This window comes from Alligator mississippiensis, chromosome 4 (assembly GCF_030867095.1).
Source record: "Alligator mississippiensis isolate rAllMis1 chromosome 4, rAllMis1, whole genome shotgun sequence".
Taxonomy (NCBI): Eukaryota; Metazoa; Chordata; order Crocodylia; family Alligatoridae; genus Alligator; species Alligator mississippiensis.
Window position 1 is genome coordinate 107,672,857 of NC_081827.1, and position 27,749 is coordinate 107,700,605.

At 42.4% G+C, this 27,749-nt stretch overlaps 1 protein-coding gene across 2 annotated transcripts in view; it reads right to left on the minus strand.

Annotated features, from left to right (window-relative positions):
• Window positions 1–1,471: 1,471 nt before the first annotated feature.
• Window positions 1,472–27,749, minus strand: part of MYBPC1 (myosin binding protein C1) — a 115,792-nt gene continuing 89,514 nt past the window's right edge. The window contains exons 25-31 of one of the 2 annotated variants that reach the window (XM_059726448.1): window positions 26,566–26,761; window positions 25,546–25,685; window positions 17,890–18,049; window positions 17,370–17,506; window positions 16,383–16,569; window positions 9,785–9,824; window positions 2,071–2,159 (exon numbers count right to left, since the gene is read on the minus strand). In XM_059726448.1, coding sequence (XP_059582431.1) covers window positions 9,814–9,824; window positions 16,383–16,569; window positions 17,370–17,506; window positions 17,890–18,049; window positions 25,546–25,685; window positions 26,566–26,761 — 831 coding nt within the window. In that variant the 3' untranslated portion in view covers window positions 2,071–2,159; window positions 9,785–9,813. Of the gene's footprint in view, window positions 2,160–9,784; window positions 9,825–16,382; window positions 16,570–17,369; window positions 17,507–17,889; window positions 18,050–25,545; window positions 25,686–26,565; window positions 26,762–27,749 lie in introns of both variants that reach the window. The other variant, XM_059726447.1, reaches the window with a different exon arrangement.

Genomic DNA, 27,749 nt, shown 5'->3' on the forward strand with positions numbered 1-27,749 from the left:
TTATGGCTGACTGTGACATAGAGTAAGTCCTTCTAGAAACACAGAATGTCCAAGAACTATGGCATCCCAGATAGCAGTCCGGGTGAGGCTGCAGAAACGTCCTGATGCAGCGGGACAGCAACAAAATCAGGCCCTAGATCAGGGGTGGGCAAAATATGGCCCACAGGCTGGATCTAGGCTGCCAAGGGATTCCAAGGGGTCCCTCAGCCCTGCTCAGTCCAGGTGCAGGGAGCAGCCCAGACTGTGGCGTGTGTGGCCAGTCCTGTCAACTCTGGGCATGGAGGTGCTGCTGGGCACAGCCTGCCCCATTCCCATGTGTGGCTCCTGGGCATGCTAGGAGCTGTAGTCTTTGGGGTTGGGCAGCGGGACTACGGGGTTGGGGCAGTACAGCAGTCAGACTTGGTTTCCTGGCAGCCCCCACTGCCCCCATCTGGGAGCAGGTGCATGCTTCGCTATTGCTGCCAGCCCCAGCCCCACTCCTTGGGCATCCCTGGCCATCCGCCCCATAACCATCACTGGGGGCACTAGATGGAGCAGGCAGGTGGGCAGGGACTCCATGGAGATTGGCCTGGGACTCCCGTGGGCAGGGCATACTCAGGCAGGTGGATGGGATGGGGCCACATGTGGGTGAGAAGCAGCATCTGGGAGCAGAAAAGGTGGGTGGGGCTGGGATTCACAGGGAATTGACAGAGCAAGGCCAGGGCCTGGGACAGAGCCACGATTGCCCCCCATCTTGCAGTTGCATTGGGCCAGGTCAGCACCTCCCCCTCAGCCCACAACAGCTTACCCAAACTTCTTAAGTGGCCCTCCAGCCCAAGTAGTTGCCCACCCCTACCTTAGATCCTTGCAAAGGCAGTAGCAAGACTCATTTACTGTATTTATATGAATCCCTGCAAATAATAAATTGGTGTTTCCAGGCTACAAGCCTCATCAAGATATTATAGACTGCATGCAGCAGTTCATTTGCCCTGAATCATCTCAATTTGGTCATGTAGGCACAACATACAGTGCTGAAAGGGTTAATGTAGGACTTTACTCCTTCTGCTTGCTGGGGCCATAGAAAGGTTCCAGTCATGTTGGCAGCATTACTGAACAGTGTCTGCATACTTCTATTGCAGTATAGAAAAATCAGCTTTCCTGCTTAAGACACAAAGCCCAATTCTACAGGGCTGATTTTGGGAGGAAAGGGTATGTGTGTGGTATGCAAGTAAATAAGATAGTAATTAAGTGTACTGAAATAAAGGCAAATAAAGTTGTATGTATCTAATAGCATCCTCCTTCCCTCAAACTCTAAATGCTAACTGTCTTGTCTTGTAAGCATTCTGGATAAAGAGCAAGTTTTCATATGCTTGTGTAGCACTTATTACCTTGGGGCCCAGGTTCTCACTGGTGCCTCCAGAATATGTAAAATAAATAATATAATGAGTTGCTGTAGGACAACCATAGTAAAAATCAATACCCAATGTTTCAGTACAGTTTAAACACTTAATTTTTATTGTACATTAAATAAAACACTTTAATTTCAGTTGAGAGACTTGATTTATGGGCGAGTCATAACAAATGAATTTTTTTTCAACTGAAATGACCATTAAGTACATGTATATTAAACACTTTATAATGAAACAGTATTCTGTTAAGCTACTGTTAGATGATTAAGTTCCATTATCAAAAGAGGTATATGTCAAGGCCCTATTGCATTGCCATTGGTTGCTCAGTATACTGTCACTCTAACAACAATATGCCTTGCACTATTGAGAATAAACTATGATTGTCTTCTCATGCTTATTACAAAGCTTTTCTCTTTCCTCATTAAAAAACAAACATAATATCAAACAGGAAACAATGCTGAACATTACAAAGTGTGTGTTGGCTTTAGTTATTTAATTTCAACCCAGAAACAACCCATGCATAATTTTTCTCTTTACTGCAGCAGGTAGGGAAAACAAACGCAACATCAAAAACAACCGCCCACTTGTGCTGCCATTGCAAGAATTAAAATGTTGTAATGCTGGCTACCAGTCTCCAGTGCAGCGGCAGGGAAGCACTGTGGGTGGACTCTCACTGTCACTCAGGTTTGCCTGCTTGCACTTCTCGCATATATGAATCAATGATATGCGGTGGCACCCCATCCATTAACAGCTTGAAGAATGAAAGTCCACCTGTGGACAAGAAATTATAACATTTTTAAAATTAAAGCTTTTTTTTTTTTTTTAAATACTTTTAAAGTATTTCCTGGCCCTCTGCAAAATATGGACAATGACATAGATTTAGTCCATACCTACGCTATGTTTATTCTTGACATAGGAAGAAATTCACCCCTATGCCAAAGGCCAATACAAGAGTTATTCACTACATAAGCCTTCTAATGAGAATTGAAGCACAGGGCTTAATTTCACACTTCGTAGGCCAAATCTGGTCATCTGTTGAACTCAACAAAACCCCCTTCATAATTCTTTACGTAACCTTCTCAGCACTGAAACTGATTTTAATGGGGCTCCATGAGGCATAGCTCAGATGAAACTTAGACCAGAAAGTTAACTGTAGAAAACAGCTGATGTTCTTAGAAATAAGAAAACTTGTAAAGAACAGACAGGGAGAGTCTTAATGAGACCTACAGTGACCTAGTGTCACCAGGCATGAACCGTGATGGCAACACTACTGCACAGTAGCATCTGAAAAAAAAATGGTGATGGGACCGCGCAGTAACACCCATTACCTTGCAGTCATTTAGTACTTGGTCAAGCAAGTACTAAGTGACTGCACAGTTACAACTGTGCAGTCAGCCACTTATGTAGACATGGCCACAAAGATTATTATTATAAAGCTGTATTTTATATTCCCCAATATGTAGCAAAGTATTTACTATGTCTCTTGAAATATTTGATGACAGTGTATGTTACTTAAGCATGGGGAAGAAGTGTATAAAAAACCCATGATTTTCAAAAATAGCTGCTTCAATTTAGGTTCTGAAGTAGACATAATGAATGTAAAAAAAAAAATTAATTCTGTGAGAAATTCTGAAAAATGTCCATTCCATTTTGAAATAGAAAGAAACTGTGGAAACCCCTGTGAAAATGTTTTGAAGTAGCATTTAACTTTAAAATTTACTAACTTAAATTTAATTAGTGGACCTGAGCTTTAAAGTTCCTGAATCAGCTGTGGCTGCTACAGACTCTATGCCCCTGCTTCTTGGCTGCTCTCAAGGGCTAGGGAAAGACATTCAAAAAGCCTGAGCCTAAATTGATTCAATCTTTGTAGTTTAGTCTAAGCTGGCTAGGCTAAATCACTTTGTAACTGTACAGACATCCCAGCACATGCCTGCAGTGGCTCAAGCTAGAAGCTGGGGGGAGGGTGCTACAGCAGCCCTCCCTTCCCTTGTACAGTGCTGAGCTGAGAAGGGTGTGGCCAGGCCCCAACAGGTTTAGGGAGAGGTTCCCCCCCCCCCTTGATAACAGAGATAACAGAGCATTTATCAGCATTTATCACCCCATCAGAAAACAAAACAGACTCTCATTAATTCAAGCTCTTCTTAAACAAAGAAGGAACAGAGGGACATTACTAGCTGAGCTGTTGATTATCTCCAAAAAGCCTTAAGTTGACACTGCTGTCTGACACAGCACAGACCGTAACCACCATGTGGTCTGCTAGCTAATGCTGAGGTGTCTGTGTAAGGCAGAGGGAACAGGGGATCCCTGCTTAGCAGGGAGTGGTGAGGGGAGGGGGAAAGCAGGAAGAAGCAAGGCAGATGCTGCTGTGCCTGCAAGTCTCTGTCAGAACTGCAGCCAGGGAGCAGAGTGGAGAGACCAGCCCTGCTGTGGAGCAGAGAGCCCCACCCAGCCTGGACAGCATGCCAGGATGCTGGGGGAGTCTGGTTTATGTTAAACCAGCAAGGAGTCTGGGACAGACATTGCATAAACTGGTTTGACCCAAATCAATTAAGTCTGATATTACATTCAACCAGGTTCATCTCAAACCGGTTTCAGCCATTTTCAAACCGGTTTATGTGCGCTGGACATCTGTTCTATTACAGGTTTAAAGCAGCTTCTGATCTCTTAAACTAGTTTATGTGTAATGTCTGTCCCTAGCCAAGGAATGACAGAAAAAAGAAAAGAAATCCAGGCACTACACCTGAATCATGAGCCTTTGAGCTAGGAACCTGGGGCTTTCTCGCTTCAATTTTTGGAATGGAGAGCATGGAAGCCCTGAAATTTCACCTTAAGCTGCTGTTTTTAGGCCTTTCTGCCCCCAGCCATGGATTCCACTCCTTCAGTCCTGGGATTATCCTCATGGCAGGACTGCCTTGAAGTTGGGTACCTGGTAGATCTGAAGCCTCTCAGGGCTTTCAGATTTCCTGCTGCAGAACATGGAAATCCTAGGATGGGTTTCCAGTTCTAGAGCTGTGGGTCAGCCCTGCCATGTAGCAGGGTTCCCTGTTATAGAGCCACAAGCCAAGAAGATCTGGCTGTAAGTTCCTCGCTCCACAGAAAAAAGCCAAAAAAACAGAGATTTTTGGCTTGAGTTGGGCTTCTCAGGGTTTCAGGGCACCAAGTTGCAGCATCTCAGCTATAGCCAGGCTCCCAGGACAACTGGTCTGAGAGTCTGAAAGCTGTGAGGCCCCTGGCCTTCAAGCAGTCTGTATGGCAGGGCTCTGAAGTCTCTTGACTGGGAAAAGGCTTCATTTTGGGGCTTCCCCAAAGTGTTGGATGATGGGTTGGCATGTAACCAACAGTCTTACTGTCCTGAAATTAGCCTGGATTTCATCAGAAGATCGTTCAAACTGCTATGGTTTATAAAACATTTATGTTTGACAAAGTTGGCAGCATCCAATGAAACCCTGTTTTGTAGGCCTGCGCAAGTAGGCAACTATTTGATCGGGCTTCAGATCTGGCCACTTTGGATGCCAGCGATCCGATCTGGAGCTCCGGACTGGGTTTCCGCTTTGATCCGGCCGAAGTGGCTCCGAAGCTTTGGAGCCACCTCAGAGATCTATAGGGTATAATGGGGAATCAATGAAATATCTATAACTTTGTTGTTTTTTGAATGATTTGCAGGGATGGTAGCCTCTGCTGAGAGCATGAAGCCTGCCAAGTTTCAAGAAGATTGGTGTAGAGGTTCGGGGGGAACTGCACCCCAAATTCTTGAAAGTAGAACTCATGTCACGTCTATGTGTTATACCACAGGGCAGTGAAACCTGCAGGGGTGGTAGCCCCTGGTGAGGCTACAAAGCCTGCCAAGTTTCAAGGAGATAGGTGCAGGGGTTTGGGGGAAACTGCACCTCAAGCTGCGGACAAGCAAAACTTGTGACATGGGTGACACTGTGTGTGATGAGGCGCAGCAGGGTGAAAGCTGCAGACCTGATAGCCCCTGCTGAGGCCACGAAGCTTGCCAGCTGTCAAGGAGATAAGTGCAGGGGGGTTCTGGGGCCCTGCACCCCTAGCAGCTGACAGGCAAAGCTTGTGACATGGGTGCTTGTGCAACGGACTGTCTCTGTCTTGGGGCAGTTGATTGTCTGTATTGGTTATTTTCTCTCCTTAGCCTGTGGTTCTATGAGTGTTAATCCTTGCTAACTAAGGTGATTACGAGTTAATTAGCAAGGATTAACACCTACAAAACCACCGACTAAGGAGAGGAAATAATCAATATAGATACTCAACTGCCCCAAGACAGAGACAGTCAGTTGCATAAACACCCATGTCACGCGTTTTGCCTCGTGGCCTCAGCAGGGGCTAGCAGTCCTGCAGCTTTCACCCTGCTGCACCTTAACATGCACAGTGTCACCCATAACACGAGTTTTGCTTGTCCGCAGCTTGAGGTGCAATTCCCCCCAAACCCCTGCACCTATCTCCTTAAAACTTGGCAGGATTTGCGGCCTCACCAGGGGCTACCAACCTTGCAGTTTTCACCCCCATGTGGTGTAACACATACACATGACATGAGTTTTGCTTTAAAAAATTTGGGCTGCAGTTCCCCCCAAACCCCTGCACCTATCTTCTTGAAACGTGGCAGGCTTTGTGGCCTTACCAGGGGCTACCATCCCTGCAAGTTTCATCCAAATCAGACAAAAAACAACAAAGTTATAGATATTTCATTGATTCCCCATTATACCCTATGTCCGGATCTCCAAAGCCGCTCTGAAGCTTTTCCGAAGGGGTTTGCAAGCTCTGAACTGCTTCAGAAAGCCTAACAAAGCCAGCACTTTGATCTGGACATGCTGCTTCAGACTCCGAAGCGTCCAAAGCTTCTCTGGATCTGAAGCACAGTCCAAAGCCTCGCACAGACCTACTGTTTTGCTAGATAATTCTCAACCAGCCCATATTTAGTCACCTATATATATATAGCCTGATTTTAGAAAGTCCTGTGGAAATCTGGCCAGAAATTCAAAATCAATGAAGTTGTAATAAAAATGTTCTTATCTGTGTTAAAAGTCTCCTCTACTAAAATTCAGTAGTGACATTTCATTTTAGCTTTAGAAGCTTTAATGGGGAGAGGGGCTTCTCTAGCACTATGACTAAAGAGTAGGAGCAAACAACCTGAGATCTCAATGTGTTTCCAACACATTGTCCTTAAGGAAATCCCAGAGGTCACATGCTCTCCTTCTGCATTGTATGAAGGGGAGCAAACACGCAGGGAAATAATCATGGGGTAATTCTGGAAGGAAGCTGTGTTTACTATTCATGCCCTTCCAGCACTGGCAGCTACTTTCCTCAAGTAAACAGCAACAGCTGTCCTAAAAACCAAAGATATTATTGTCAGAGCTGCTCTTTGAGATCTCTGGAGCCCAATTTTGGGGAAAAAACTGAAATGGTAAGATCAATTTTAGGTTTTTATCCTAAGAGGAGTTATGGTTAGCACCCTCTGTGTGTATCTACACATACAATTAATACAAAGAAATAAACTCTGGTGCAGTTCACACTGGACTCAGCTACTCCTGGGCACAGCATCTGCATGTGTACTTGGGACCACAGCACTTTGAACCAGGGCAGAACAGCCTGGGAGACCCAGGGGGTCAGCCCTGGGCTCTGGATGGTGGCTCTGGGTGGTGGAGGGACTGGCTGGGACACAAAGGTGGTCCAGTGTGAGGCTAAGTGACTGGTAGCCCACACCCTTTAGCACCCTTGTGACCCAGTCATCCCTGTCACAGTGTACACATGCATTTGATCACATGTAATTACTCCACAGTAAGATAGTACTAGTTCATTAATTTACTGCACCCTAATACTGGTGCACATGTAGACTATGACACTTTATCACAGAGCTAATTAGTCAACTCCACAGTAAAATATATGTGTAGATGCACCTTCTGTTGCTGACAGCACTTTGAAAATGTAAGTCAAGCAGCAAACAGAAGAGCAGCTCCCCATTGTCCCCATTTGCAGGAAGGTGTCATGAGTCGCAATGGTCCCCCGGACCCAACCAAAGTTTGCTGTTGAGTCTGGGAGGTTGGGGAATCCAGCTTTTGTGAGCGGGCAGCCACCTTCCCTAGCAATGCCTCTCCCCATTCCCAGCCCCAGTGCTATTTTCAGAATGGGAGTGGGGAAAAGGAGTGGAGGGAACTCATAACCCACTCCACTCTCCAGCACCCACTAAAAAAAATCCCAGACTGAAATCCTACTTCTCCCTTTCCACTCTCCCATTCTAAAAACAGTGCTGGGTCTGGGAGGCAGTACAGACACAAGTTACTGAAGATGCTTCATTTTGGAGCATCTTTATCTGAATCCTCATGCAATAAGGGTTCAGATTTTCATGGGATTGGGCCCTTTTGAAGTGCTCTGCAGCTGTGCACTTCTGTTTGGTCACAGCTGTAAAGTGCTTTCAGGGGCCAGAAAACTTGGGTGAAAACTCACTTCTGTTTGCACTTTCACTTACTACAGTTCATTTTGTCACAGTGCTTCCTCCCACCATAGATTAAGACACATTTATGTTCTCCACTACAGACATCTAGTGCTAGCCACTGGAGCTAATGAAATCCATAGTTGAAGACACCCCAGACCAATTCACAAGAAGGAGCTGCCATGGATGAACAGATGGCGGGGTAAATTTGCACCCTACAGACTAATCAAAGTAGATTAATTGATCGCTTGATCTATCTACCTACCTACTTTGGTTAGTCTATAAAGGTACACATCTACCCTGCCTTCTGCTTGACTTCAGAGTAATGCAGCTCACTATATTGCTCTGCCATTGATTGGGTCAGGTTAGTTGGTCAGCTGCCTGTAGTGCCCACAAGCCCCAAGGAAAACCAGGGTTTACTAGTGCAGGGCATTTCTTTGCCCTCTCAAATCCCTGTAAAGTTGTTTCTTTTCTCTGTGAATTTGAACTTTGTTTGGAGCTCACTGGCAAGCTACATTATCTGTTGAACAGCTATCCAGGGGCAGAGTTGGCATCTTCCACTATCTCAGGCTTACACGGTTTGGAAGGCATGTTGTTTTATATCCAGTACTGTATGGGAACAAATCTGCTTTTAGTTACACAAGCAAAATATATCTGGGATTACCATGAAACCAGCAGAGCTTTTTAGGATTTAACTGTGTGTAATGGAGAGTGGAATTTGGCCCATGATCTTTCAAGTAGATTTTACTCTATTGAAAAGACAAGAAAATTTTCCTTTTCCTATTGTACTTTAGAAAGTAAATGTGGTTGTGCTATGCCTAGCACAGTGAAGTGTACCTATTTCTGTTGCATCCTGTAAGCACTACTATAATTAAATAATACAAGTAATGAACAACATATCTAGAACAATAACTGACATTTGAAAATAAGTGAGGAGAATTTGTAAAGGAAAAAATGATGAGTGTATCTTCTAACTGTAGTGAAGTAAACTAGATTAGGAGAGGAGTTTGGAAGGACAGTGGAGCACTGATAAATATTTTGCTAAAAATGTTAGGAGGTCCTCCCTCAGTGAAGAGGATTGATGTGTGTGATACTATAGCTTTTATAAGCCTACAAGGATATTCATTTCTACAAGGTGCAAAAGCAACCACTAAACTCTCACTTACCTTCTGTAACTCTTCTGAAGTACACCAAGAGTTTTAAAGCATACATACATTTTCAGATTGAATTTATTGTTATCTCCAATTGAGAAAAATGTGCTTCAGCTATATATAGCCACGGGATCTGATATTTGTATAAATTTTATTCTGCTTATACATTTTTGGTCAATCTGCTATATCTATTATTAACATTATTATTGTTATCATCCAGCTAAAGCAACATTATTTAATTGTAATTTTAAGCAACTGAGCTACCTTGTCCAACACTGTCGGTTTTTCAGAGCTGTGCTTTTCCCATCTTAGGTAAATGCACAATACAGACAAAAATGGCATGCTTTTTAGCATTCTTTAAAACGTGTAGTACAGATTTTGAAAAGAATCATTCATTTTAAAGTAAAATTAAGTGATAAAGAAATGTAATGTATTTAGGCGTCTATCCCTAGATGCAAATAACTGACTGTAGATGCAGAATGCTCTGAGGTTACTTGCATTTTTATCAATATTAAGTAATTAACCTAACTCATGCTATTTAAATACAATTGAGGCATTTGCGCTGTTAGAAAATAAGTAGATGTTCTCCTAAAGGGAGTTACTGTAGCAAGCAATTATTTGAAAGATTAGATGTTAGCTGTTAGTTGAGGGATACTGTAGAATAAATAAATGTTACTAGGTGTTATTGAGATAAAAAACATTTTCATTAAGTGACATAATGAAAATTAAGCCATACTTGGAAGGCATTGTATGACATGAAAACAGACATAAGCTTCATATGCAAGGACCATATGAAAGCTTACCTTAGATGACTATATACATTCAAAAATCCTTACTGTGCAACTAAGGGAGAGAGAGAAAGAGAAATAACCATTTAATTGCCAACACAAAAGTAGAGAGAACTTTTTGTGTGAAATGATGTTCACAATTATGACAAGATGATGTTTTAATCCTTAGTCATGTAAAATATGTAGGAATAGAAACACATGGAAAGTAGAAGGCAGGGATCCAGTACCACTTCAAAATTATCATTAATAAGTGAAATCGTTATTCAGACGTACAAATATGACTGGCTCTGTAATTAATCTACTGGAGCCAAACAATGCAACTTACTTTTATGATAGATGTTTCCAAACTTAGCTTCAGAAGAAGCTAAAACATATATACATATATATATATAGCATTCTTCACCAGAGGAAAATGCCACACACAAAGCACAGAATTATATATATAAATATATATATATATATGTTGAAACTGTAAAAGGCAAAATTATCAAGTACAGATCAGTTATATACCTGTACCCTATCATATACCTTGCACGGATCCATATTTATATTATTTAAGGCATGCCATTTACTCCATAGGAACCCTTACCTTTAATTATTCGTATTAACTATGCAGTACATACATATGAGCACTATACAGGTGGAATTCTAGCAGCCATTTAATGCTTAAAATGGTAAGACCATGTTCTAGCCTAATAGTTTAGCAGATTTTAATTTTGACGATGCAAGTCTGCAAAACTGTAATATTAGAAACTTCAATGTTTGGGCATCCTTGTATTTTAAATAGGCTATATTTTTTCCGCAATTTTAGTGAGGTCAAATAAAGCCAAGTTCTCTGCTAGTGTAAGTACACTAAAGCTAAGAGTAGAATCCTGTAAGATTCGATGTAACAGAAAAATCCTAGTTTTGCTAAAGTCAATAGCAAAACTCCCATTGACTTAAGTAAGACTGAGATTTCCTCTTTAGGCTTTGTGTATTAAGCACCAGCACAGATTGACATTCTCAGCACCAATTCTGAATAGAAATCTCGTCTATAAAGACGGATGATTTTAAAAATAAATGGAGACCTGGGTGATACTTCTTTTTTCCAGTAAGTGTACAGGCCACATAAAACTATTGCATATATTAAATAAATTCTTTACCTATATATGTATTATTATGCCTAGTGACAGAGTAGAAATATGTCAAGATCTTTTATAAGTCTGAAGTTAGTTCCTGCTTTCTTGATTAATTTGGCCTTCTTTGCTCATATGACATAGCCAATCTATGCCATGAGACACTATACAATCTAAAAAAATAAATTCACACTTTACATGCAAATGCATTTTTATGTAAAAAAAAAAAAAAGAGGAATGGAATGGAATGGAATGTCCAGTGGAGAATGCTGTATTGTAAACCTGTTTCTTCCCCGCCAAGAAGAATGGTTCTCCTGGGTTAATTATTCCATGATATATCACTGCAGAATTAGAATATTTGTAGTGGTATTTATTCTCATATGAAATTTTTGGCAGTTAACTGTTAACAACTTATTTTTTTTCAACACAACACCAATTGTAACTTTTCTCATAATTCATTACGATCTATTAAGTTACAAGTGGTAAGCATCCTTGGCTTCATTCTTAAAACCTCTCTCTAAAGCAATCAATTATCTCATGACAACAGGATCACACAAAATATCTTCTTGAGGCAAATCCAGTCTTTCCATTGGCTTCAGTGAGCTTTGAATCATGTTCTTATTGCTTAAAAACACAGCATTTACAGAAAGCAAAACACGGAACCGATTACAAAGTCTAATGACAAATCAGCAACCATTTGAAATCATGCTCCAGGAATTTTAAATATATATATAATTTATTTTCCTTAGGAAGAGGAAATATTATCTTTTTATATAATAGTTTAAATTGAATTTTGTGTTTGTATAGTCTGTGCTTTTCCAAAACAGTTCAGGTAGATCTATTTTTCTTAAAAACCATCTAGTACAAACTACAAGGTGAACTTTTTAGCATACTTGTGGAGAAAGACAGCTTGTTATGCTATTGTAGTAAATAGCTTATATGTTCACAATTTTAAGTACATCTAATTGACCAGGAAAAGATTAGTTTAGTACTAGCTGTTATCAGGAATAAAGATTACTGATCAAAAAACATTTCAATGAGAGTAAAGGAAGATTTTAAAATGAGACAGTTATTTTATCTATTGTGTCTATTATTGTCAATAAAAGAGTAAAGAAATGAAAGGTTAGTTTGTAAGAGCTGATAGTTTGGATTTGAAATGTAATACATTTAAGCAAAGTGGCAAAAAAACTTTAAAAAGTTCAGTGTAATACAAGTGCACATTACTTTCAAACTGTGGCATTTAAAGAAGTAAAAAGTAATAGTTATAGTAAGAGACTATATCCAAAATACTTTTGTGACATTCCTAAAAATAATGTTATGTATATATTATAAAAGAGATTGCCCACAGCTCAGAAACAGGTAGATAAAATTCTGGCCTATTTGAAAAAACCCCATCATTTAGTGTATATATACTTTTGTATAAGGTAACCTGAATTGTTATCCAAAGACCTACAGCTATAGTAGTGCAACTGTGAAGCTTACCAGTTTGATTGTAAGATCAGTCCCTAATTTTTACTAATTGGAGTAAAGCTGAAGTATAGTGTTAAATTCACACACGTGCATATATGCACACACACAAGTCTGTTTCCAGTGATTCTGAACACCATCCCTCCAAAAATCACCTTTTTTCTGTGTGTGATTGAGCTGCTTAGACATCTCTTGCTAATGCAGCATACAGGCTGGGTGAGTTAACAGAGTGGCACAAGCCAATGGAGAAAGGCATTGTAAATGAATGGGGGGGAATGGATTAAGTTACTTTTTAAAATCTGGCTGTGTGATATCTATTTGCATTTGTTTATATTTCACATAGTAAATCTAAACTGGGCATTGGTTTGCATATAGTACAATGGCTAAAAGTAGGCTTGATCCTACAACCATTGTATGAACTAGTTAAACTCTCACTGATTTTAGCAGCAGCAAGCATAAGCCTTCATAGGACACCTACTATATTTGAGCCTAACAAGATAAAAGTTCAAAAATCCTTTTGAAAGGTAGATAAATAAGTGATCAAATATGCTGAATTCAGGACAGGAATATAAATAAAGGAGAGGATTCATAGCTCAGAGTTGTCGGGAATTAGGAACGAAATAGGAGTCACATACCAAATAAGTTTGGCAAGAAAGGCCTGGACACTACTACCCATTAAATAAATGTACAACTTTATGAACAGAGCAGTTAATACGCTCTAAATTTACACCCTAGGTTGCCTCATACTAACTTGCTCATGCAGCCATACTCTTAACTGCAGTTCAAAACAAATAGAATGAGCTCTATAAGAATATACAAATATTAAATGTTTGCTTCATTACCTACAAAACCATGACACAAACAGAATAAACCTTTTTATTAATAGACACTCTTCTAAACATATGCTTTTCGTACTATTTGCTACTGGATCCCATTGACTTCAACAGGTGTTGGGTTGGGCCTTAGGAGCATTTCAAGATACACCAGCCCATGGTAAGCTATCTAGCATTCATGTTTATGAATGAAATGTTCATGAATGAAAGTAAAGGAATGCCCTCAAGTTTGCAAATGACTAGCCTACTACTCTTTCATAGCTTTTTCAAAGTCTGTATGGAGTCGTAAGGTTGAAAGAGACCTCAAAGAACAACTAAATCCAACTCCCTGAACAAATAGGATGTTGCACAAATACTACCTATCCAACTTTTGCTTGAAAACCTCCTGTGAAGGAGATTCGACTATTTCCCTAGACAGCTTGTTCCACTGTCCTACTATTTTTGCAGTTAGGCAGTTCTTGATGTTTAATCTAAACATGCTTTGCTGTACAGTAAAATCATTGTTATCCGGCATTTAAGTAACCGGAAATTCTTTTAACTGGAATTTCTGGCCGGTTGGCCAGACATGGCGGGGAGGCCAGGGGAAAGTTTGCATGCGGCAGCCTTCACCATCACCCACCACCCTGCACTGTTGCTGCTCCACGTGCGGCTGCCGTCACACAGCCCCCTACCCACTCCATGTGTGGCCGCCATTGCCCCTTCCCCCCACCACTCTGCATTACCTGAAAACCTCTGGCAGGTTATTTCAGATAACTGGATTTTTTACATAACCAGCAATCCCCTTACCCTGGGTAGGGATGCCAGATAACAAAGATTTTACTGTATTTTAAGCCCACTGCCTCTTATTTTGCTCTCTGGCAAGGAACAATACATTTTCTCCTCCTTTTGTATGGCAAGAATTCCTTCTACAGTATTTACTCTCATACAGCACACACTTAAATACCATGCACTTTGTTTTTTTGGAAGGCAGTATGTGGGAGGAAAAGTGTTTTTTGTAAAAAAGATTTCATGAGGCTTCAGATGAAGGCGCTCCAAAGCGAAGCGCCTTCATTAACTTGTGTCAGCAAGTGCTGGGAGCAGGGCTGGCCTGATATAGCCCAGCCCTACCCCTAGTGCCCAGCCTGAGGTGGGGGGCTCCAACCCACTGCCTCACCCTCCAGTGCAGGATGGGCAAACCCAAGATTGAGCCCCCTCTGTTCCCTTCCCCTGCTCCCATTCTGAACACAGCACCAGAGCTGTGAGGGGCAGGGGGGAACAGGACTAGACACACAGTGGCCTTGATTTCCCAACCCCCCAAACCCAACAGTGAACATCTGTTGGATCTGGGGAAACGCTGTAACTCATGGCTCTTTCTACGAAATGGCATGAGTTACAGCAGGGAGTGTATGTCTGTCAGCACCCTCTATATTCCCAGGAGGACTTCCTCTGTGTTTCACAAGGCCAGGCCCCAGACCCTTGCAAGGGCAGTAGCATGACTATTAATTCTTTCCTGTAAGTAGTGTTTTTTTAATAAGTTCCTATAAATATAGTGTTATTTACACATCAGAAGATACTACCAGCTGCTCACTTGCTGCTTCAGGCACTGCCAATAGCTACAGCTGTGGGAGAGTTAACACAGGACTCCAGCCCTTCATCCTTCTGAGAACAACACAAGTGGCAGCTACTTTGGTAGCTGCATGGCATGCATGGTGTTTCTTTTCCAGGAAAGAAAACAGCTTCCCTTCTTAACACATAAACCTCAATTTGGGTGGACTGATTCTTGTGGGAAAGGTGTGTGTTATATGTGAGAAAAAAGTGGTATGTATTCTTTTTAAAACAAACGCAGCAATTAGATCTCCTAGCCTATGGGAGACTCTCCTTCAGGAAGAAGTCGTAGAAGTCCCCATTACAAGAGGTTTTAATAGCAGATTGGGCAAAACACGGGGAATATACTATAGGAGAAAAGTGACAACTGGAAGAACTATGTAGATGCAGATAGGTCCTTTCCATCTCTAACTTAAGCAATTCAACACATTTATTTTCATAATAAACATTAGTGTACTTTAGCTAAGGCATGATTGCTGTATAACTAATTTTAGATAAGTCTAATGAATCATGGTTTCTAGCACAAAAATCATAATAATCTTACCTGTCACCCTTTCAGATGCCAAAACTCCTATATATTTCAGAGGAAATTCTACAAGCTGAAGCTCTGCACAGATAGGCTAAGTGTACTCATACTTTTCCTATAGTACATCTTTCCTTGAATAAGTACAGATCACATTTGAAGTCCTTTGTACCAGGGAACAGTATTGCTAGATTTGGTCTGATCTCACAAACAGCTAAAATACTATCAACTTCTGTATTAAATTAGATTCTCTACTGCACTGTAATGTGGTTGGTGCAGGAAAGCAAAGTGATCTACATGGAAGTGATTAATGCTCCACAATTCTATGGACCAGTCTGTGCTTTTATTGGCTGGGCCCCTGCCCAAAGTTAAGACTAGATTCCCATAAAGGCTCATTAACAGGAAATTACAGATTAAGGGCTCAGTATCATCTTTGTATAATATCTTAACACAATTTTAGCTGATGGTATAGACAAGGTTCTGGGGAGCATGCTTATTAGGTATTACATAAAGAGTAATTTTATTTTCCTTTTGACAAAATAATAGGGTTTTTAGCAGAATATCAGGGTTCTGAGACATCCCAATAGGTGAGAGCCATTGTAAAGCAGATACCATTTTCTCTTTCCTTTTTTTTCCCCTTTTAACACTGACAAATTTTATTGACATGTTTAATTTGATTCCTTTTAAGTTTGTTTTAGAAACACGCCTGTCCTCCGGACCTCCTTTGTCTAATCCTGAATGTATTTTACAGTACATCTATGAAGCTTGCCACAATAGCAGTACCTTCTGGTCCCAAAAGGGCATATCTTGTCACTGCTCCACTCATGAAACAACTCTTGAAGTCAATGATTATTCGAATAAAACAAGTAGATTATATATTATAGACCTGAGAGCACAAATATGCTGACATTCAATAATAAATCCACCAATATGGTTTACTTTCTCTTATGCAGTAAACCAAATTCTTGTCTTTGTTTGATGAGAAAAAGAAAGTTTCTATGCTTCCCTCTTATCTTGCTTTGTACATAATTGAATCATACATATTAGATACCTCAACAAGCAGTGTATTTGAACTGATTGAAACAACTTACCTTTCACTTCCAGTTTGCAATCAACTTCTGCTTCCCCAAGTTGATTGACTGCTTTGCAAGTGTAAGTGCCTCCATCATAAGGGCTAGGTTTGCGGATATCCAAGGTACAGACACCTTGGTTACTAAACATTCTGTATCTTGGGTCATTCAGTATAACCACTTTGTTTTTCATCCAGCTTATTTTAGGCTGAGGTAAAAAACACACACACAAATATATTCACTGAAATGTTGTCTTTTTGGTGACCTTGCGTTCAAGTTGAATGATACATTAAAATGATATGCAATGAAAAAATGTTGACAAAAAGAAAGCTGCAGCCCATATCCAAGAATCAACTGAGGCCATATCATGCCACAGGTCTTGCCTTGTAGCCTTTATTCTTTAATCTAATTGAAGCAAGATAATTATTTAGGTAGTATACAAATGTGGATCAGTTATCAATATGATACATGTGCCATATAAGAAAGAGCTGAATAGTAACTTCCAAGATTCAGTCATTCTAAATTGGTCAATAAAGTATTTTTTTAAAATCATAATCTTTCTATAGAACATAATCAGAATCCCTGAAAGTGAAGAGTGGACTAGAAACCCTTTCTTAAAAAAGCAGAAATTATTAGTCATTATTTTACAGGGTCAGTTCAATTTTCTACTCTGTAAAATGGATCAAAGAATGTCAAATGGATCAAAGAATGAGCAGTTGGAATGTCTAGTGCAATGGGACTGGGATCCTGAGCCAGGCTTCTAGGTGATACTCTAATGTAAATAGTCTAAAAAGGTTGAAAACTACTGCCAGGGACTCAGGAAACATATTATCCATGCTGCAAGTGGGTAAATTGTGGGGTGGAAGGAAGTAGGACTTCCCGTGAATATGGCAAAGCAGGGAGGAATTCTGACTCCTACTCCTAATTGTTCATTTTCCTTAGACCAAGTCTGTGAATTATAAAAAGGTGAAAAAATAATAGAAAATATTTGTGCCTGGTTAACCATACCTTAGGGTTTCCTCTGACACTGCAGTTCAAAGTAGCATTATAACCAGCTACAGCATATGTGTTAATTAAAGGCTGAGTAAACATAGGTGCTTCCGTGAAATCAAAGTCTTCATAAACTGGATTTTTGTAGACTTTACCTATAAAATAAATATGTGATTTCAGTCAATGTTAGAACAAAGCCAAATGTTTACGTGTTTTTCAAGGGAAGCCTGAACCTACACTGATATGAGCTGCTTTAAATACCACTGCAACCCTGTTTTATTGCACTAATTGTTACTGATGTGAGAGCAGAATCAAGCCTGAAGAGGTACTGTAATCTTTGTTTATGTTATATAGATTGTGCATCCTGAATGTAAAATTATTTAAAATCATTATGGAAACAATTTTTACTTATTCTGTCCAGGTGTAAGTGACTACATCAGATGCAAATAGTGGAGAATCAAGCACAAATTCTCTTTGCCTTTTATCTTTCATATTCTGAAACCACCCTTTCCCTTCAGATAAATAATAGCTAGCTAACCATCCTTTGCAATCACAGCACTCTCTCTGGTCATTGTTGCATCATCACTGAGGCCACACATGTTTTCAGAGAAGATCCGGAAATAGTATTCATTTCCTATGATGAGTTCAGTAATGGTGGCATTGGTTCGGTTCCAGTGTTCAATTACAGTAAACCATTCCTGGAAGACACAAACACCGAGTAAGTTTTTCTACAGTGCAGTCCATTTGTCAGCAGTGACCCATTTGGAATGGCCTCCATACATATGGAAGTGTAAGATGATTTTTAAAGAAATTTATATGAATAATAATAAAATAACTAAGCTACTTCCTGGGGATCATTCCACAATAACAGGATGATTTAAGATGCCACATTCTGTTTATAACTGAGCAGTGACGGCTAAATGGAAAGTGGACCCTATGAAATTGTCACTTTCTCTTTGTTATCCAGGTGGCATCACCCTAGGAAATACAATAATACAAAGGTCATCTTGTGCAAGAGAGGAAAGGCAGGATCTGTTATTTAGGTTTCATACTGATGATAACATTTAACTGCAAATATGAAAGCTAGTGACCGAGCTGGGAGGGGAAGTGGGGAAGCAAATAACTTTTCAGTGTGTCACAGGCCAGTACCCTCTTTTACTAATGTTCTCCTCCTCTAACAGCTTACATAACCAATTGATTATGGGGAACAATCACTGGATGTAATCACAGGTGATTTCCTGTGATTCAGTAAGAGTTTATAGAGTAGGAAGAAGTGTGCATAAACCCAAAGTACAGATCAAGGGCCAGGTCTTTGAGGCTGTCTCATAGCAGCAGCACCAGTACAATCTAGCAAGAATAACGCATAAAGTTCACCCAGTAGCCAGTTGATATGTCTTCCAGTTAATTGTTAATTACAGTTATGAAATAATTTGCAAGAGTACAATGAGAAGCTGACAAAACTTAGTGTAGTGGCTTGCTAAAACAGTGGCTGACAACTCTAGCAGGCAAAGTTGGACAGAAACATGCTTTTACTGTACAGTATGGCTTTTCCCCTCTGCTAACAAAAGTCCTGCAAATGTGACTTCATCCACTCTGAATTCCTGTGATTTCTGGCAGGGCACTCCTCCCTTGGGAGGTCTTAAGTGCACCAGTGCATATTGCTTCAGGCATCTCTCTGCATAGCTCTCAAGAGACCCATGTTTAGATGAAAGCCATCTCTTTAAATAGCAAATTTGAATTTGATCTTGGTAAGCAATGTCTACATAGCAAACTGAGAATAAGGGGCCTAATGCTAAAAATGTAGTTAATATTAAGAAGAATATGACCATTAATCATTCTCTTAAATTTCTGCTGCTCTTCCATGTCTTCTCCATTTCTCACAGTGTATATTTGTGCAAGCATCTTGTGTTGGTGTTTGTACTGGAATTTACTAATCATTAAGAGCCACACCAGTTTAGACTTCCCAGAATTAGTGCTCAGAAATGATTTTCCTCTCCAGAGAAAATGGGAGTTTTCTCTACTCCTCAGAACAACCGGTTTTAAATTAACATTTGGAAATTGCTGTTATGTAGCAATCCATCTGTGCTGCAAGAGTAGAGTTCCTGCCTAGTAGCATAACTAGGCTTGGTGATAGGGCCACCAGCCCCTGGTGCCAATTCTGAGGGGCACAAGAATAGCTGTTGCTAGGGCTGTGGAAAGCTTCGGGTGGTGATTTGGAGGCTTCAATTCGGAGGAGATTGGGCCCAATTCGGTGGTTGAATCTCTGAATCTGAATCAAATAAGGGGACCAATTAAAAGGCCTGAATCAATTTGAAGCTCTCTGGATCTTTGCAAAAGCCCCCTGCCACCCCGCCGACCCCCGTCCACTCCCTCAGCCCCCCTCGCAAAGCTGCCTCCATCCTCCCCAGCTCAGTACTTTAAAAAAAAAGCCCCGGTGCTCACGGGGTGCTGCTGGCCAGGGGGGGTTATCTCTGCTGTCCCCCACTGCCCCACGCGGCATGGGGGGGTTCTGCCATGAGCCCCCTGCCTCCCCTGTTCCCCCAGACCCCCCATGGGTGCCCCACCCAGGCCAGCTCCAGCCCTTTAAGAAAAAAAAAGCCGAGAAAAGCCCTGGGACTCACTGCTCCTGCAGTGGTCTCGGGGCTTTGGGGGCTCATGCAGAGCATGGCACAGGGCAGCGGGTGGCAGTGGGGATCACCCCCTGCCAGCAGGAGTGGTGAGTCTGGGGAGTTTTTCGTTTTGTTTTTTTTTTCTTAAAGGGCCAGAGCTGGCCTGCACAGGTCACCCGTGGGGGGGCTGGGGGAGCGGGGGGGGGCGGTCAGGGGACTCATGCAGAGCCCCGCATGCAGTGGGGGGCAGCAGGGATCACCCCCCACCTGGCAGTACCCACTGAGTCAGGGCTTTTTTTTTAACAAGTGCCAGGAGTTGGGGAAGCCATTACTGGGCTGGGAGAGTGGGCAGGGGATGGTCCTGGCCTGGCTGATTCAGAGATTCGGCAGCAGCCAAATCTTCGAATCAGATTCAGCCGAATCAAATTGGGACAGTGATTCAAACCACTGAATCAAATCACTGTCCCCCAAATTGGCCGAATCTGAATCCAAAGCAAATACTAGCCGCTTCGCGCAGGCCCAGCTGCTTCCTCTGTCTTCCTGGCTGCTCTGGCTGCCCCTGCTACCACCAAGGGCATGGAAGCTGCTTGTTATGTCTCTGTTCCTGCACAGACAATGCAAAGGTAGCACGGAGTGGCTGTCCCACAATCCCCAAGAGGACACTGGTCAGTTGTTCATAGATTCATAGATGTTAGGGTCGGAAGGGACCTCAATAGATTATCGAGTCCGACCCCCTGCATAAGCAGGAAAGAGTGCTGGGTCTAGATGACCCCAGCTAGATACTCATCTAACCTCCTCTTGAAGACCCCCAGGGTAGGGGAGAGCACCACCTCCCTTGGGAGCCCGTTCCAGACCTTGGCCACTCGAACTGTGAAGAAGTTCTTCCTAATGTCCAATCTAAATCTGCTCTCTGCTAGCTTGTGGCCATTGTTTCTCGTAACCCCCGGGGGCAGCTTGGTGAATAAATACTCACCAATTCCCTTCTGTGCCCCCGTGATGAACTTAAAGGCAGCCACAAGGTCGCCTCTCAACCTTCTCTTGCGGAGGCTGAAAAGGTCCAGTTTCTCTAGTCTCTACTCGTAGGGCTTGGTCTGCAGGCCCTTGACCATACGAGTTGCCCTTCTCTGGACCCTCTCCAGGTTATCTGCATCCTTCTTGAAGTGTGGCGCCCAGAATTGCACGCAGTACTCCAACTGCGGTCTGACCAGTGCCCTATAGAGGGGAAATATTACCTCCCTGGACCTATTCGTCATGCATCTGCTGATGCACGATAAAGTGCCATTGGCTTTTCTGATGGCTTCGTCACACTGCCGGCTCATGTTCATCTTGGAGTCCACTAGGACTCCAAGATCCCTTTCCACCTCTGTGCCACCTAGCAGGTCATTCCCTAGGCTGTAGGTGTGCTGGACATTTTTCCTCCCTAGGTGCAGCACTTTGCATTTCTCCTTGTTGAACTGCAGCCTGTTGTTTTCTGCCCACTTGTCCAACCTATCCAGGTCTGCCTGCAGCTGTTCCCTGCCCTCCGGCGTGTCCACTTCTCCCCATAGCTTTGTGTCATCTGCAAACTTGGACAGAGTACATTTGACTCCCTCGTCCAAGTCACTGATGAAGACATTAAAGAGTATCGGTCCAAGGACCGAGCCCTGCGGGACCCCACTGCCCACACCCTTCCAGGTCGAGACTGACCCATCCACCACGACTCTTTGGGTGCGACCCTCTAGCCAATTCGCCACCCACCGGACTGTGTAGTCATCCACATCACAGCCTCTTAACTTGTTCACCAGTATGGGGTGGGATACCGTATCGAAGGCCTTCCTGAAGTCTAAGTATACGACATCCACCCCTCCTCCTGTGTCCAGGCGTTTCGTAACCTGGTCATAGAAAGAGACTAGATTGGTCAGGCACGATCTGCCTGCCACGAACCCGTGCTGGTTTCCCCTCAGCATAATTTGCCCTGCCGGGCTCTCACAAATGTGAGCCTTGATAATTTTTTCAAAGACTTTACCAAGGATGGAGGTGAGACTGACTGGCCTATAGTTGCCTGGGTCCTCCTTCCTCCCCTTTTTGAAAATGGGGACCACATTAGCCCTTTTCCAGTCCTCCGGGACTTGGCCCATGTGCCACGAGCGTTCGAATATTCCCGCCAGTGGCTCTGCAATGATGTCAGCCAGTGCTTTCAGCACCCTCGGATGGAGCTCATCTGGGCCTGCTGACTTAAAGGCATCCAGTTCCTCCAAGTGACTCTGCACCACCTCAGGATCTACGTATGGAAGTCTGGCGCCTTGCTGCTGCCTCTCTACAACCCCAGTGAGAGACTTGTCGTGCCCCTCACTTAGGAACACTGAGGCAAAGAACTCATTGAGGAGTTCAGCCTTGTCCCCCCTGTCTGTCACCAATTGTTTCTGCCCATTTAGCAGTGGTCCTATTCCTCCCTGGGCCTTCCTTTTACTCCCAATATATCTAAAAAACAGTTTCTTGTTGTCTTTTACTTGGGCTGCCATCCTCAGCTCCATGGTAGCTTTGGCCCGCCTAACTGCCTCCCTACAAGCACGAGCAGAGGAGGTATATTCATCTTTAGTGATCTCACCCTGTTTCCACTTTTTATGTGCTCCCCTTTTGGCCCTTAGGCTGCCCTGGATTTCTCTGGTCAGCCATGGAAGCCTCCTGGCCCCTTTCCCTCTTTTGCCTCGCTCGGGGATCGTCTTGCTTTGTGCCCGAAGGATCGTTTCCTTAAGGCACAGCCACCCTTCTTGGGCTCCCATCCCTTCAAAACTCCTACTCTGCAGTGCGTCCTTGACTAATCGCCTGAGTGCATTGAGATCAGCTTTCCTAAAGTCTAGCACTTTCACGCTATTAGTTACCTTACCCACTCGCCGTCTTATGTTGAATTCTATTATAAGGTGATCACTGTCTCCCAAATGGCTACCGATCTGGAGGTCCCCTATCATGTCATCTCCTGTTGCCAATACCAGATCCAGTATGGCATTCCCCCTAGTGGGACCATGCACCTCCTGTGTCAGGTGGAGGTCCTGTATACAGGTTAGAAACTTGCGTGAGCGATGGGACCTTGCTGTCTGCGTCTCCCAGCAGATGTCCGGGTAGTTTAGGTCCCCCATGACTACCGCCTCTTTAGCTTTTATGGTCTCCGAGAGTTGCCTCAGGAGCCCCGCATCTATTTCTTCCCCTTGGTGTGGGGGTCTGTAGCAGACCCCTACCACCAAATCCCTTTCTCCTTGCCCCCCATGTAGCCTAACCCACAATCCTTCTACTTCCTCAATAAGAATGTTCCTCACATTCTTATTACACCAATACGTAGAAGCCTCAAAAGAGACTGGGAAGTGCACAAACAAATAGTAGAGACTATTCCTGGCCCAAATAGCTTACAGTAGAGCTGTCCAACTTCAGAGCAGATGGGGGCCACAGATTATGGGTCTTGGGCTGCACACTGTGCAGGCTGCATGCCACAGGGCCACATGGGTTTCCTGGGACCCCTGCCATGTGTAGCCCCCCCCTCCACATGAGCATCACAAGCCCTCCACTGCCACATTAGTATCCCCAATGCTATCACCGTGTGAGCAAGCCCCCATCCACAGCTACCACCACATGGGCATACCCCACCTCACGGCTCTCCTGCGGTGTGAGCCCCCTGCTGCCACTACAAGGTAGGCCATCCCCTCCATCCCACTACTGGCACATGAGCAATATGAGCCGCCTGCCTGAGACCCTCTGTTAGTGCTGCCAAATGGGCACCAAGCTCACCAGGGCTCTTGTCACGCTATCCTGCCCCAGAGACCCAAGCCTCTGCCTGCCACAGTAGCCAGAGCAGTGGGGGAGTGGCAGCCAGGTGGGAGCCCACAGGCTGCACATTAACCCCTCGCAAGCCAGATGTAGTCTGCTGGGCACAGGGATCTGGTACAGAAGTTCGATAGACCAGTATAACCTAAACATTAAATCTGATACTACATCCATCCAGGTCTATCTTAAACTGGGTTCTGCCATGTTAAACCAGTCTATGTGCATTAAACTTCTCTTCTGTTACAGGTCTAGACTGGTTTTCAGTCACTTATATTGGTTTATGTGTAATGTTTGTACCTGACCTAGGTGAACAACACTGGCCTTCAATGTAGAAAGAGACAAGAGACACAGGATTGGAGGTGAAACAGAATAGCAGAGAAAGGCAAACTGACCTGTCCACCGTCACATGGCAGGTCTGTGTATTGGTATTCTTGCCATGCAAACTGGTTCACATCTCAAATTCACAATCTGAATTTGCAGTACATATTCAATATAGGTACCCAATCATTGTTTCTTACAGAGCGTAAAATAGGTGGTTGCTTTATGAAAGAATGATGTTTTGCTCTATATAGCACTTTTCATCTGTAAATCTGAAAGCACTTTGCAAATGAGGTAAGTGTCATTTATTCCTATTGTCATGACCCAAAGGGCTGATTTTGTGTGTGCTTCGGCACTAGAATTATCCCCGTGGGATTACAGCTTCATTGCACGGTGGAGTTTTGCTGCACAGAGAACCCGCGTGCAAAGGAGAGAGTTCCCGCCACTTTGCAGCGGTCTTTGCAGGGTGCATTTTCTTTGCAACACAGAAATGCACGGTGCAAAGAGTTCCCGCTCTTCAAATGCAAATTTGTTTCCCACTATTGGCTAGTGCTAAATTATTCCCACGTGGCGGCTAGCGATTGGCCTGCTAGCCGTATAAGAGGCTTGAGCAGTTTCCGCCCAAGCCGAAGAGGACTCCACATCCATCTCGTGGGGACTTTGGGTGCGCGGCAGGGTAATAGAAACCCTGTGTGTTATTCAGAGGAGTTTGGCGGCCTGATCTACCACCCACCTCTTCCCGTCTTTGAGCGGTAACCTTTTATAAGACGTATCGACGAGTTTTGAGGCGCGCTTGTCCTAGACATCCAGAGTTCTGTCTGCGTGGAGCCTAGCAAACTCCACGTGATTGTTCGTGTTCTTTCTGTTTGTAACCGCAACTCAAGCAAGTTTTCAGCCTGCATCACGACCATCTCGGCGTAAGTAAACAATCTTAAAATCAACCATTAAGCGTTTGTGCCTAATTCTAGCTCGGCGCCCGCCCTCTCTGGCCCGGCATGCCCGGGCTGCCGGCCACAGCCCGCGTGCAGCGCGACAAAGGGCCACGGGTTCACACCCGGCCCGCACACCTATAAGTAGCAGTGACATGAAACGATTTGCCAAAGGTCACACAACAGACCTATAACATGGCTAAGAAGAAAATCTGGGATTCTTGACTTTCATCCAGTGGTTTAGCTCCTATATCTCTAAAATCCAACTCTGTTCTGGTGCCCCTCATTCTCCCAACTCTAATCTGACTGAAAAATTATAAATATGCAAGTATCCATTTATAAATTGTAGGATTTTCAGGAGACTTTTTCAGATTTTCTGAGCAGTGGTGTTGTTCTGTAAGAATGCCATGCCTTGCCCATCTATATTTATGTAAATTATTAGGGCTTTTTATATTGAAAAGGATTATCTTTGTGGTCACCATGTGAGGATATATATATATATATATATATATATATATATATATATATATATATAATACTTACCATGCTCTTCTTATCTGCTTTTTGAATTGTATATCCAGTAATGGCAGCATTGCCATTATCTTTTGGCGGCTGCCAAGATAAGGCAACATTTTCTCCCCACACATCATCAATCTTTACAATCTCTGGTGGTCCTGGGCGATCTGTAAAGATAATATGGCAATGTCATCTGTCATTTCTTTTGTTCTTTCTCTAGTTTTAATATAATCTATATTATAACATATATACATGTACACACACAAATAAAAACACTGAAAGGACACTGAAGTTGCCAAGTCAAGGATTCAAAAGTTAGGAAATATCAGGATTAAGGTGGTTCAGGCAAACTTAATATGACCCCTTTTTGCCTATGCATTACAATGCCATTTTTGATCGCATGATCATATGTTACCTTGCAGAAAGCAGGGCAGCATGGCACCTTAAAGACTAACTCATTCAGAGAGGCATAAGCTTTTGTAGGCAGCAGCCTACTTCATCTGATGACTATGTTATCTTGGCAATGTTAAAAGCGACTGATAATATGGGCTTAAAATAGGAAGATTCAGGCAACCTTAAATATATGCTGTGCTTCTATCTCTGCCTATAATATATAAAGATAGTAGAAATACAGATTAATAGTATTTGAGATTTCCCAGATCTCTCTTTGTTCCATCATAGCCTTTTAAACACTGGAGGAAAACGGTAACTCTTATTACACAGAGTTATGCCAGATCTGACCATTTAACAACCATAATAAAGACCGTTAGTGACTAAAATAACTACTAACAGAAAAAGCAACCTAAACAACTGAAACAGGACATGATTCTGATGTAGGACTGTGATGTTCAGTTTGAGTACTGACATCTTATTAGAAGATTCCTATTTACACCAGCTGAAACCTGGACCAGAAGATTTGGCCAAGTGGGCTGGAGGAGATATGTATAAAGGAGGAAGTTCTTACAAGGAATCTCTAATTATCCTGCTACTGAGTAATATGTTTTGGGAATCTGTGTGGCCACGGTGCCCTTATTTATTTTAACGTACCAACTATTTGAATATCTATTGTAGCTTTGTCCACCAAGTTTTCTACTTTCACTTTCAGAACGTAAATTCCAGAATGGCATCTCTCTGCCTTTCGGATAAAGATGATAGTGTCGTTTTCACTGTTGCGGATATTGATATCATTCTTGTCTACGGAAGCACCATTTTTCTTCCAAGATACCCTTGCCTTTGGTTTTCCCTGTAAAAAATATTATTTTTGGATGGAGTGACAGTCACAAAGAGAAAATAAATATCTCAATGAATAAGAATGGTAGAAATTTAATAAAATAAACAACCCCCCAAACAATTCAGAGGCTACCAAATATAAAGCTGGAAGCATTTTTTTCCCCAGCAAACAGTATATTTATCCAACACTGTCTTTTTGGAGGAGACTAGTAGTATCTATACATTCAGGATGGCTGCAACAAATAGTTTCAGTTGAAAGAAAGTAAAGAAAAGGATACAAAGACATAGAAACAAATTGTTTTCCATTTTTAAACAAAGATCTTTGACTTTTCATTTTGAAACAGTTTTTTTTCATTTCAAAGTTGATTTTTTTTTTTTAAATAAAGGAAGCTATAAGAAAAAGGGGGAAAATCAGTGTTTTGGAGTGACCCAAAATACTACTTTTGTTTTCTTCATTTTGCTTAACAGTTTGAAACATTTCTGTATTGGTTTGACCCAAACTGATTTTCTTTTTAAAAATTTTGATAATACAAAATACAAATAGAAAAATCTATATTTGTACATATCTAGTCTGGTCTTTTTCTTGTCTCATTGTTAAAATTAAAAGGTTGTTGTCTTGTAATTTCTCAGGAGCAGTAATACATAGAAAGCACATCTACACATGCAATTAATGTGACTGAATATACTCTGGCTCAATTTAAGATGGAGTAAACTAATTCCAATGTCACCATCTACACATGTGTTTAAGCACAGTAATTTACTGTGCTGCCAGATACCATTTGTATCTGATGGGACTACTCAGCAGTGCAATAAATTAGTCTACTGCACCCTAAGTGCCATGCACATGTAGACAGTGATGCTTTACTGTACAGCAAATTATCCTGCTGTGCAGTAAAGTGTCTTGTGTAAGCGTGCCCAGAGTGTACTAACTGAAAAACTCTCATTTGGCTTCCCAGTGACTCCTAGAAGCCTGGCTGCACTTTATATCTGTATGTGTGCAC